Consider the following 13541-nt stretch of genomic DNA (forward strand, 5'->3'; position numbering starts at 1 on the left):
TAAGGGAGCCCCAAAAGATTTACAGCTGACTTCTCAGCAGAAACAAAGGAGACCAGAAGGTGGTGGGCTCGAAGTGCTCAAAGAAGGAAATTATGAAGCAACAATCCTATATTCAATAAAGCTGTTGTTCATAAGGAAGAGAAGTAAAGACTTACCTAGATAAACAAAAACTGAGAGAATTTGTTGCTAGCAGACCTAACTTGCAAGAAATAGTACAGGAAGTTCTTCAGGCTCATAACCAAGTCATCTCAGTTGGTAATTCAAGTACACACAAATAAAGAGCACCAGTAAAGAGAGTTAGGGAATAATAAAAGATACTACAAATGCGTATTTTCTCCTTTTTTCTCTTACCTGATTTAAAATGCAGTTGTATAAAATATGTATAGAATGTATTGTTGGTCACCTGCCCTTGCCTTATCCTATCCAAAATAGGATGAAAAAAAAAAAGAGAGAGACAGAGAGAAAGACAGCTGAACACATTCTTTCTGGCTTGCTTGCTTTATTTTTCTCTTAAAACTTATGACTCTCATATTCCATATTTAAAACACTTAAAAAATTTGTGTTTATTTTTGTGTGTGTCTTTCTCATTAGCAACATTAAGTTTCTCATTAGTAAAGTTTAAGAGGACAGGGAATTTTGACTTCACTAGTGTATTTCCCACACCCAGGACTTACCTGGCAAATTGTAGAGACTTAATAGTATTTGTAGGAGGGAAGGAGATGGGGACAGTGGGGATATGAAAAGTTGTGTTCAAGCTTGGAGATCTTAGAAGAGTAGTTCAAAATGATTATTCAGATATGGAAGCTCCTTAGTAAAGCTAAAATAAGAGCAGACTTCTCAAACAGGATGGGTTTTAGGACAGTTATCTGTTTGTTTTTTTAAGATTTTTTTTTAAGATTTTATTTATTTGACAGAGAGAGACACAGCAAGAGAGGGAACACAAGCAGGGGGAGTGGGAGAGGGAGAAGCAGGCTTCCTGCCGAACATGATCTGAGCCGAAGGCAGACGCTTAACAGCTGAGCCAGGCACCCCAGAAAGTTATCAGTTTTGACATTGTAGTCACCAAGGATCTTTAGTGCAGATTCAGAGACAGGAGGAGTGTTAGTACTTATAATTCAGAACTGAAATATCTGCAGAAGAGGAAAGAGGCTTCTTAAGGTCAGTAAATAACAGGAGCAAAAATAGCAAGACATTTAAATAGATGGCATGGTCTTCAATAGAGGATTGCCTCAGGCAAATTTAGATACCGTCCTCCCTGTACCCATTGTATTCTATCTTCACCTATTCTAGAAATCACTATAGTTAGCACTTTACCTGCACATTTCTTCCCTGCATTGTAAAGTACTTGTAATCTACATCTTCCCAGCACTTAACAAGGCCTGGTACATAGTATTCTCAGTAAATACGTGCTGAGGGAAATACTTATTGAATGAGAAATGTTAAGAGATAACTATGGAATTATGATGTACGAGCCAAGAGCATTGTGACCTCTAGGGCTCATTAGATGACCAGAAAGGGTGGGAAAAGAAAAAAGCCAGGTTTCATAAATTACACGATGGAGCAAATCAGATGTTTTTAAGGTTGACATTTAGAATGAAGGGGGATTTGTTTAAAAAAAAAAAAAAATGGAAGGACTGGTAGAGGGATTATAAACAGGAGCGATGTGAGGAGATACGGAGTTAATTATAGGAATAAGAAAGCAGATGGAAATAATGGTTGTAGACATTTGATAGTAATTGCCAAAGGAAAAGTGGAAGACCTGATAGTGGGACTGCTAACTGAAAATACAAGTAATTGGAGACATGGGAAGATTAAGAAAGAAAGATGCGTATAGTAGGCTAAGTTCCAGTTTGTGAAGAATATGGTGAAACAAATGAGCTTAGAACTCCAGTTGAGAGGATTTATGTGATTGCAGCACTTTCAGAAACACTTTTTATTTGTCCCCATTCTGTTCGTTTGGCATTGGAAGGCTGATAACAGCCTAGACCCTGGGCACTTCCCTCTCGGGGAGCTCTGTGAGAAATGGCGGCTGTGGGTGGAAAGAGTCGAGTCAGTGGAGCAGGTTTCTGCTCACTTGGCTCTCTCGTGAAGCTTTGATACTCTCTGAAAATTGGATTTCCTAAGCAAAGGCATAGCCCCATTAGAATTAGTAAGATTTTACATTGTTATTCTTTTAGTTTCAAATGACAGACTTACTAGATACTGGCATATATTATATTACATTTATACATAGGACTTATTTATAAATAAAAATGTTTAGTTCTCAATAAATGTTTAGTTATGAAATGTATTTGTAAATATATACATTTTTAAACAGAATTTTTTCTTTTTGTTCATAAAAACGTTTTATAAAGAAGATAGGTTTTTAAGAAAGGTGTTTACAACCCAATACAATAGCATTTAGTTTTGTATAATCTGAATTCAGTTTTAATAAATTTTGCCCTCACAGCCCAGAAAAGGCTTTGAAAGACTCACTGCAACCCTATGAAGCTGCTTATTTATCAAAATCTTTATCTCGACTCTTTGATCCTATCAACTTGGTTTTTCCCCCCGGTGGTCGCAATCCTCCTTCGGCAGATGAACTTGAAGGTATCATTAAAACTATAGCAAGGTATGTATTTTTATATGGTGGCATGCTGTAAAATGCCTGCCACATTTGTTAGTGATGTTTTAATTTACTTCAAATTATTCAGGTAATTAGTCCTGCAATTAAATCAAGAGTTTTGCAGTGAATCAGTACACATATAGTAAGTACTTAAGATTCCAATTAATAAAACCATTTAAATACAGTCTAAAAATAGCTTATTATAATTATTCTGTATCTTGTCAAGGATGCAAAGTAAACCTAATTTTTATGCCATAGTAAATAATATTATATAGTAAAATAAGCACAAAAATAATTTTACAAACTGAGAAGTTAAAGCATAGAGCTTAGGGTTTATTATCTTAAATCCATAAAGTACTTAATGTCATACACAGGATTATAATCTTGATTAGCCTACTTGTGTTTGCTATTTTGAGCTTTCTAAGTGAATGTGACAGCTTTTAAAACTCTCAAAAGGCAAGGTATCCTTGTAGAGGTGCCACCTGAATGCTTGCAGACAATGTAATTATACTGTTGCCTTAGACATTTACACTTACCCAGATGAATTTGCAGTTAAGACTATCTCAGTTCCTGTCACAGCTAACAAGTTGTCATAACAGTAGGTCTGTACATTTGTAGATGAACATTTTGAGAAATAAAAATAGTAGTTAGGCAATAGAGGACCAAAGTATAGAACTGTCTAGATTGTTTTAGACTGCAGATTTGAAGCTGGTGACTTGCATGCTGTACATCTTGATCTTGAATCTTTCCGTAATTATCGTGACTTACCGAAGTCCTGACTAGATTTTTTTACTCTAATGTCTCTGTTATCTGTTTGGTATAGTAGTGACAAGAACAATCTTGGATTCAGTTTGATTTTTTTTTTTTTTTTTTTTTTTCAATTTGATCTTTTGACCTATTTATGGAAATGTTAAAGAGGCATCTCTCCCATTCTTCTGGGCAGCTTGGCAATGCTGTAATCAAATATAACATGAAGCTTGAAGAAGCATAGTTATTGCCAGTATTCAGTAGCATTTGAAAGTGAGCATTAATAAAGTTATGTCTCACTATTTATGAAGGGCATTTTTATCACACACAGTATGCACCAGTGTTGTTTCAAAGTCCTTCACTTTCTTCATAAAGAGAATCTGTTAAGTGCCAAGATGTATTTTGCTACTTCAGAGACAATAATTACTTTTCCTGCTTTCTACCTGTGTATGGGTTTTTGTGCAGTTTTTAACTCCTAGTATTTTTTCCATGGTCTTTGTAAACACTTTTTTTTTTCTTTTTGGCAGTCCCAACCAATCCAGTGTTAAAGTTGAAAATAAGTATGGCAAAGGAATACTTCAAGACTCCAAATTTTAAAATTTCAAATTAAATTTTTGTTATGCTTTTGATATATTTAAAAAGCTACTCTGCAAAATAGCATGGATTGACATAATTTCTACAGAAACTGAGCATCTTTATGTATCATGTGTAATTTATATTTTTAGCCTATGTCCTTCCAAGGTCATCATTTCCATTCAAAAGCTGTCATTTCCTTGCAGATGTCTGTGATATGCAGTGTCTCGTATTGCACTTATCAGTATTAACAAGAGTGCTACTTTAGAAATCTGAACACAATTTACTCTTAATCACAGCCTGAACCCACACATGATGTGCTTTTATTAATGAGAAACTGGTCATTAACAAACCATCTCAAAGCACTTTTTCCTAATGCTGAATTTAGGAGGAAAAATTAAACAATACAACCAATTCTTGGAAGCAATCAGTGAAATCTATAAAAAGAATCACTACACTGCTTATTGGGTTTCAGTTTATATGTTGTTCTCTTCTTTGTTGATGAACTATGTTGCTAATAATTAAAGTCTGTTTTTGTTTTATGCAGTGAACTAAATGTAGCTGCTGTAGATGCAGACCTCACATTAGCCGTGTCAAAAAATGTGGCCAAGACCGTCCAGTTGTACGGTGTAAAATCGGAGCAGCTTGTAAGTGATACCCTTCTGTTAGAGCTCGTGATTTTGTTTAAAATTGCTAATTCTACTTGACTATAAGTATCAGTATTGAATTGACTGAATATTAATATACTGGTGGTTTTACTTTATTGAAATTTTGAAACTTTCTGATGAACTTGAACCCCCCAAAAAGTTAGATCTATTTAAAAAATGGCCCTCCTACCGTTGTTATCCTTTCAGAATGTAGGAAGGTTTTATAAGGCTTTTAAAAAAAATGCTTGCACCACCTTATGGCCTAATTTATATATATATATATATATATATATATATATATATATATATATATATATATGTCTCAGATTGATCAAAATTCCCCTGTGTTGTGACCACTCACCCCAGATATCATTCATGCAGTTTACCTATTGTGAAATTGACTTGAACTATTTTTTTTTTTTTTAAGATTTTATTTATTTATTTGACAGAGAAAGAGATAGCGAGAGCAGGAACACAAGCAGGGGGAGTGGGAGAGGGAGAAGCAGGCTTCCCGCAGAGCAGGGAGCCCGATGTGGGGCTCGATCCCAGGACTCTGGGATCATGACCTGAGCCGAAGGCAGACGCTTAACGACTGAGCCACCCAGGAGCCCCTTGACTTGAACTATTAAAAAATGGCTAGAGGAAGTGAAGTGCTTAAAATTGTAATAAAAAATGTTGATTTACTTTTGAAGCTTTTAACCCTAGAACATGGAAGTTTAACCCTAAAATAATTTTATTTGAAATATTATTTGTATTTAAAATAATGTATAATTAGCTGAATCATAATCCTAATTTTATGTATTAATGTTTTAAAGTTAAGCACACATGTTTAAATAGTGTATATGTATGCTAACTGAATGTAAAGAACGAGGCTTCAGTTTATTTTCAGCTGTGCTGCGATGAATTTTAAGGCACGTGCCAGCATCTCTGCTGCCTTTACAGGAGCGACCAACTGTGTTTTTCACTTTAGCCTCTCTGACTGCTCCCAGATGAAACATCATAAAATGAAGTAATGTGGTTTTACCTATATCCTAGTAGTTCTAGTTGGTTCTGGAATGATTTTTAGGGTAGGTTGGTAACAAATTGAACTGAAGGAATTTGCATAAAATGATCCTTGGTGGGAACAGTCATATGTGGCTTCTTTCAGTTCCAGTGGATGGCCGCATTTTATTTGCCTGTTAATGTGCTGTTTTACATTCAGTTGTTCTGGTAGCCTTGATAAGCAATTTAGAAGCAGCTTTTTAAAACTTTGTTTATTGAAAACTGGCCCTATACACAGACCATGGCAGCTCTTTGTAGGTAATTAGATGACTAATTTTTCTCTCAAACTTTTTTAATAAAAGCTTTTTAATGATGTTCATTGCTTTTAAAAGCGTGGTTTGTTGCTACAAATGAAATTCAGTATTATATCCAATAGAATCTAGTGTAATTACTGAAAATGTCAGGAAAAAAATCATTAGATAGTCCCACCTGAGAACAACATTATAAGGAAGAACCAGCATATGTATAGAAAATATTTTGCTTTTTTTGCTCAGCATAATAAAGACATGTATCATATGACCTCACTCATATGAGGAATTCTTAATCTCAGGAAACAAACTGAGAATTGCTGGAGTTGGGGGGGGGGTGGGAGGGATGGGGCGGCTGGGTGATAGACGCTGGGAGGGTATGTGCTGTGGTGAGTGCTGTGAGTTGTGTGAGACTGTTGAATCACAGACCTGTACCTCTGAAACAAATAATACATTATATGTTAAAAAAAAGAAGATAGGGGCGCCTGGGTGGCTCAGTCGTTAAGTGTCTGCCTTCGGCTCAGGTCATGATCCCAGGGTCCTGAGATAAAGCCCCGCATCGGGCTCCCTGCTCGGTGGGAAGCCTGCTTCTCCTTCTCCCACTCCCCCTGCTTGTGTTCCCTCTCTCACTGTGTCTCTGTCAAATAAATAAATAAAATCTTTAAAAAAAAAGAAGATAGTAGGAAGGGAAAAATGAAGGGGGGCAAATCAGAGGGGGAGACGAACCATGAGAGACTATGGACTCTGAGAAACAAACTGAGCGTTCTAGAGGGGAGGGGGGTGGGGGGATGGGTTAGCCTGGTGATGGGTATTAAAGAGAGCACCTACTGAATGGAGGACTGGGTGTTATACGCAAACAATGAATCATGGAACACTACATCAAAAACTAATGACGTAATGTATGGTGATTAACATAACATAATAAAACTTAAAAAAATGCCCAGTGGTCCAACCTCAAAAAAAAAGAAAAAAAATATATATTTTGCTTTTCTGCTACAGGAGGTGGCAGTGGTAGTGGTAAAGTGTGACTTCAGTTAAGACACTAATGGTAGGGGCACCTGGGTGGCTCAGTCTGCCTTTGGTTCAGGTCATGATCCCAGGGTCCTGGGATCAAGCCCCTCATTGGGCTCCTGCTTCTTCCTCTCCCTCTGCCTGCCACTCCCCCTTGCGCTTGCTTTCGCTCTCTGTCAAATAAATAAAATTCTTAAAAAAAAAAAAAAGACACTAATGGTAAAAGGCTTTGACAAAATTAAAATATATCAACAAACATTTGATTGAATTGATACTGGTGGTCAGATAGTCTGTGACCTAAATTACTCAGGCTTACGAAACTTACAATGCTGAAGGCTAGCCAGAAAGTCATTTTCAACTTTGATTTTAGTGCCTAAAGAGAGCCTAAGCATTAAGAGTAGAAAAAGCAGCATATGCTTTATTTTAAAAATATATTATTGATTAAGGACTTAAGTAATCTCTTATTTTGCGCTAATAATACTATTTCTGTTACTCCTTTATGTTTTTAAATTTGACATCTTTTATTCTTTGATCTTGCTGTATTCCTGTTCTTTTAGAATTATTTCACTGAAAACATTTAGAGGAAAATAGCCAGTATTAAGTCTTCAGTGGGAGAAAGACTTGAAACAGAATTTGAAGTAGAATAACTACTTCATCTGTAAATGGAAATGTTGACTTGATATATGGTATGACATATTTCTATAAATGGAGGATTCTTTTTATAGATGAAAAATTTAAGTCCACAAGGTTGGGAAGTGACAGAAATCAGATCCTTAATGGAATGTTCAAGCAGTGAGATGAAGGAAGGCTAGAATTTTCTAGACAAACGTGTTTTCAAAAAGGGGGACTTGAAAATATAGAACCTGAAATGTAGAATGAACAGCTTTTCAGAATCCTAAATTTATTTCCCTAAAGGTCAGTTGTGCAAGTTTGTTGACTATCAGAACATTTTAGTATACTTAACTATAGCTTTAATTCCTATCAGGAGATAAGCTCATAAAAGGATTTTTCAAGTTGATCCCTTCTATGAACCATTCTTGTGGTCATCTCAATCACTGTGTATTTAGATAAATTCTTCCACAGGCTTAGAAAAGCAATGTTATTTCTTTTTACCCTCATTGTTTTAATATTCTAGGATTTGGTAGAGTATAACATACAAATTATATGTATGTAGTGCGTGTATATGCTTGTAATAATCTGAGATTTTATCATTACAAATGTGTTATTTTCTGTTATTAATCAGCAAAATTAGATGTCATACAAACCTAAAACTCTATAGGGACAAATTCTTAAGTTCTTTTCTCTGACTCTTAAATGGCACCAGAGAATTCATTGCTTGAGGTTAGGTCAGGGCCATAACAATAACAACAGTTATCAACCAGTTATAGCGGCTTGGATGATGCCAAAGCCGTTATGTGTCTTACGTCACGTACTTCACAACAGCCCTATGAAATGGCAGTATCCGTATCTGCCACTACAGAAGATGGAAATGGAGGCCAAGGAAAGTTAATAGCATGCCCCAAACAGACTGCTGACAGTAGAAAGCTAGCTAGCAAGTGTTGAAACTAAGCATTTAAACTCAGATTTGACTCTAGACCATGCTTTAAACTGTATTGTGCCTCAACACAAATACATTGTTTTTTATTTGAGAAAAGTAGGATTGTTTTGTGATTTACTTGTTCCCTTGTTTACTTTACAACATGAGATAGAGATCTAAATCTACTTTAATACATGCATGATATATTTTATAGATGTATTATAGCTTATTTAACTTCTGTGGCCTTAATGGTTAGTGTCTTGGTTCATAACAAAGTGATACCAGCTGGGTGACTTACAAGCAGCATTGATGTATTTCTCACAGTTCTGGAGCCTGCAGAGTCCAAGACCAGGACAGCAGCAGGTTCGGTGTCTGGTGCGGGCCCTTCACTAGGTCACTGACGGCTGTCTTCTCCCTCTGACCTCCCAGGCCAGGGGGCAAGGGGGCTCTTTCAAGCCTCTTGTATGAGGGCACTAATCCCATTCAGAGTGCTCCCCTCTCATGACCTAAGCACCTCCCAAAGGCCCCATCTTCTTGGGCATTAGGTTTCAAGGTATAATTCAGGGGTGGGATGAGTGGGAAGGATACAGACATTCAGAGCATAGCAGATATTTAGATGGTTTAGTAGTTTCGTTTAGAAGAAAACAGAGATTTAACCTTGAATTCTCATATGTAAGGGTTTACTGCCTCTAGTATGTATTTAATCTAGTGTGTAATGTGAATATCAGCCTCCTAGGTGGCCTTTTGTGAACAAGAGATCAGTGTTTTTTAGACTGTCTTTATTTAAAAGTTCTCATTCACTTGTTTTGACAGGAGTTGTGAAGTTATATATAATTTGCTAAGTAGAATTTTATGTTCAAAATACATACCTGCAGATATATATATTTTATGATTGAACTGAACAAACTGATTTAATGGTTATGTATTGGTAATTTGTTCGTATAGTTCTGAAATGTGACCTTTAGAAGAAAATGTTATTAGACCTTGCTATTGTAAGTTTGAATCAATGTTTTCCTTGTGCTCTGTATATTAAAATGAAATTAAAATATTAGTATATAAGAGTTATTGTGGTACCTTTATAAAGCTTTATAGGCTTGTAAACTTGTGATGTCAAAATTATAGGCAAATATACTAATAAGTAGTCCTTTTAAAAGGTAAACTGTGAGGACATTTACCAACAATAACTATTATCTGATGGTTTCAGGGGATGACATCTAGAATCTTGGTGTAAATGTCAAATGTTATAAACTGTGAGAAAGTAGATTGGCATTTAATTAGGTTGCAGACCATTTAAATGGAAACAATAATAGGAATGACATTTAAAGGGAGGTTTCAACTTTAATGCAGGTCAGTAGCTGTGTGTGAGGTCAGTAGTACTAGATGGCAGTAGGGTTTTTGGTTTTTTGTTTTGTTTTGTTTTGTTTTAAGCTTTATAAATATACCCTTTATTCTTTGTGTAATTTCTTAAGCAGTTTGGAGACTTGACATTCCTATAGTGGAAGAAAACCTACATGTGTGATATTTAAATGATGATAGACACATGGGTTCAACTTTTTTAGTTTTAAACAGATTATTTAATGCAGATTTAAATGTCATCTACCTGGATACTGCTCCATATAATATCATATGGTAATAATCTATATTATTAACATTAAAATAATAAAAGGTTTTTAAAAATGTGAAATCACTTGAAAGAGTTTTTATATTAAGTGCAAATATATGAAACATGTCAGTAGATTCTTCAGCCCAAATGCACTTTAGCTATAATACAAATACACTAAGCCCTTTGGGTTACCTACTTTCTTTTTTTTTTTTTTTTAATAAAGATTTTATTTATTTATTTGACAGAGAGAGACACAGCGAGAGAGGGAACACAAGCAGGGGGGAGTGGGAGAGGGAGAAGCAGGCTTCCCGCCGAGCGGGGAGCCCGATGCGGGGCTCGATCCCAGGACCCTGGGATCATGACCTGAGCCGAAGGCAGACGCTTAACACCTGAGCCACCCAGGCGCCCTGGGTTACCTACTTTCTTGATTCTTAGACTGCCTTCCACTCTTTCTTACCTCCGTTCTTGCATTGAACTATTTGGATCACTCCTTCTTTCCTTTGAGATCATTTTCTGACTTGCTTCCCATACTTGTGAGAGCTTGATTTTCTGTGGGCTGTGCCAGGTCAGTAGTTAACGGTCACGTTAGTCTAAGATTCAGTAGGCCAGAGTGAAGACAGAAAGAAATGTCAAATAATGGTTATTGTCTGCTGGTTAACTGAACATCATAAAAAAAAATGGTTATTGTCATTAGGCGGTATTTTCAAAAAAAGTAAGAACTGCAAAGTTGTTGGCCAAAGCCTACAAAGTCTGTATTATCTGTTGCCATTAGAACATTGCCCGACAGACAACCACGACACCTGAATGGCATACAACATGCACTTAATGCTTATACTTCTCCAGGCAGATGGAGGGCAGCTAGGTTGCTTATCTTTTTTTTCTTTTTAAAGATTTTATTTATTTATTTATTTGACAGAGAGAGAGACACAGTGAGAGAGGGAACACAAGCAGGGGGAGTGGGAGAGGGAGAAGCAGGCTTCCCGCTGAGCAGGAAGCCTGATGCAGGGCTCGATCCCAGGACCCTGGGATCATGACCCGAGCCGAAGGCAGACGCCCAACGACTGAGCCACCCAGGTGCCCCTAGGTTGCTTATCTTGGTTGGGTTTGCTCACAGCAGGCTGGCTGCTGATGGAGGCTGACTTCAACCGCAGTTAAATACTCTGCTCTGTTCTGCATGTCTCTCCTCCTGCAGCAGGCTCCCTTGGGCTTAATCCCATGATGAAGGCAGAAGCACACGAGAGAAAATATTCTCAAAAGTCTGGCTCACCAAAATAACCCAACCACAGTGCAGTATTAAATTGCAAAGGATGGGGATGCAGACAGGGATGAAGGATTGGGACCAATCGTGCCATCTGTCACAAAGCCAAATTAGGAACATGGCAATAACAAGAAAAGAGAGTTCATGAACTTTTCTTTTTATTCCTTAATGTCCCTACTTGAATCCTGTCTGTATGTATTAAATTTTTAAAAATATCTATTTACATATGTATGTATTTTTTTTTAGCTATAAAAAATGGGAGTTGAAAATCTGCATATAACAGCCTAAAAACTAAGAGCCTACTATTGACTGGGATCCTTACAAATAACATTAAACAGTCAATTAACACACATTTTGTATGTTATAATATCATATACATATATAATATAATAATCATATACCATATTCTTACAATAAATTAGAGAAAAGAAAGTGTTATTAAAATCATAGGGAAGAGAAGATACATTTATAATACTGCATTGTATTTATTGGAAAAAATATATGTGTAAGTGGACCTGCACAGTTCAAACCCATGTTGTTCAAGAGTCAGCTGTATTATTTGTAGGTGCACAACATAATATTTTTTAAGGATTTTTTTTTTTTAAGAGAGAGAGAGAGCGGGGGAGGGGCAGAGAGAGAGAAACTTAAACAGACTCCCCGCCTGATATGGGGCTTGATCTCAGTGACCCTGACATCACTACCTGAACTGAAATCAAGAGTCGGATGCTTAGCCAACTGCACCACCGAGGTGCCCCTAATTTTTTTTCTTGTGGTGAGAACTTTTTTTTTTTAAGTTTGTTTGTTTGTTTGTTTACTTAAAGTCATCTCTACACCCACTGTGGGGCTTGAACTCATGACCCCAAGATCAAGAGTCACATGCTTTTCCAACTGGGCCAGCCAGGCGCCCCTCTGGTGGTGAGAACTTTTAAGATTTACTCTTTTAGCAATTTTCAGTATACAATACAGTATTGTTAACTATAGTCCTCTGCTATACGTTATATTCCCATGACTTACTTATCTTATAATAGAGTTTTATATTTTTTGACCATTTTCACCCACATTTCCCCCACCCACTGCCTCTAGCAATCACCAATCTGTTCTTTGTATCTATGAGTTCTTCTTTTTAAAATATTCCAGATGGAAGTGATATCATGCAGTATTGATTATCTGTCTGGCTTATTTTACTTAGCATAATGCCCTTAAGGTCCATGCATGTTGTCACAAATGACAGGATTTCCTTCTTCTTTTAATGGCTGAATAATGTCCCATTGCATATATGTATGTATACATGTATATATGTGATGTATGTATGAATATGTTTATGTGTATACATATATATATACATACACATATATATGTACATATATCTCACATTTTCTTTATCCAGTCATCCATTCATGCTCACTTAGGTTGTTTCCAGGTCTTGGCGAGTATAAATAAGGCTGCAATGAACATAGGAGTACAGATATCTTTTCAAGATAGTGGTTTTCTTTTCTTTGGGTAAATACCCAGAAATAGAATTAGAAGTAGATCCATATGATAGTTCTATTTTTTAATTTTTTGAGAAAGCTCCATAATGTTTTCCGTAGTGGCTGCACCAATTTATATTCCCAACAGCAGTGCCCAAAAGTTGCCTTTTCTTCAGATCCTCACCGCTTGTTATATTTTTTGTCTTTTTTTTTTAGCAATTTTTTTTTTTTTTTTTTAAGATTTTATTTATTTGCGAGAGAGAGAATGAGAGACAGAGAGCATGAGAGGGAGGAGGGTCAGAGGGAGAAGCAGACTCCCTGCTGAGCAGGGAGCCCGATGTGGGACTCGATCCCGGGACTCCAGGATCATGACCTGAGCCGAAGGCAGTCGCTTAACCAACTGAGCCACCCAGGCGCCCTATTTTTTGTCTTTTTTGATACTAGCCATTCCAATAGGTATGAGGTGTCATAATATCATTGTGGTCATCTATTCAGATCTAATCTCTAATTGGATTTTTTGTTTTTTGCTGTTGGGTTGCATGAGTTCTTAATACATACAAGATATTAACCTCTTATGACACATAATTGGCAAATATCTTCTCCCAAGTGTGTATTAAATTTTTATGGAATTTAATATCACTTTCATAGCCAAAAGATAGAAATTTATTACTATCATAATTCACTTAATGATTTTAATTAATGTTAATATTATTTTAAAAAACTCATGAGCCTTTTTCTGTATACTTCATTTGATGGTATATATTTTGACCCCTTATCACATTTTCTAATCCTTATTGCCCTA

At 36.3% G+C, this 13541-nt stretch overlaps 1 protein-coding gene across 2 annotated transcripts in view; it reads left to right on the plus strand.

Annotated features, from left to right (window-relative positions):
- Window positions 1-13541, plus strand: part of COG5 (component of oligomeric golgi complex 5) — a 304245-nt gene that overhangs the window by 237988 nt on the left and 52716 nt on the right. For both annotated transcript variants that reach the window (XM_036101377.2, XM_078060019.1), the window contains 2 exons: window positions 2450-2611; window positions 4473-4572. In XM_036101377.2, coding sequence (XP_035957270.2) covers window positions 2450-2611; window positions 4473-4572 — 262 coding nt within the window. The remainder of the gene's footprint in view (window positions 1-2449; window positions 2612-4472; window positions 4573-13541) is intronic.

The sequence above is a fragment of the Halichoerus grypus genome, chromosome 12 (genome assembly GCF_964656455.1).
Source record: "Halichoerus grypus chromosome 12, mHalGry1.hap1.1, whole genome shotgun sequence".
In the NCBI taxonomy this organism is placed as follows: Eukaryota; Metazoa; Chordata; class Mammalia; order Carnivora; family Phocidae; genus Halichoerus; species Halichoerus grypus.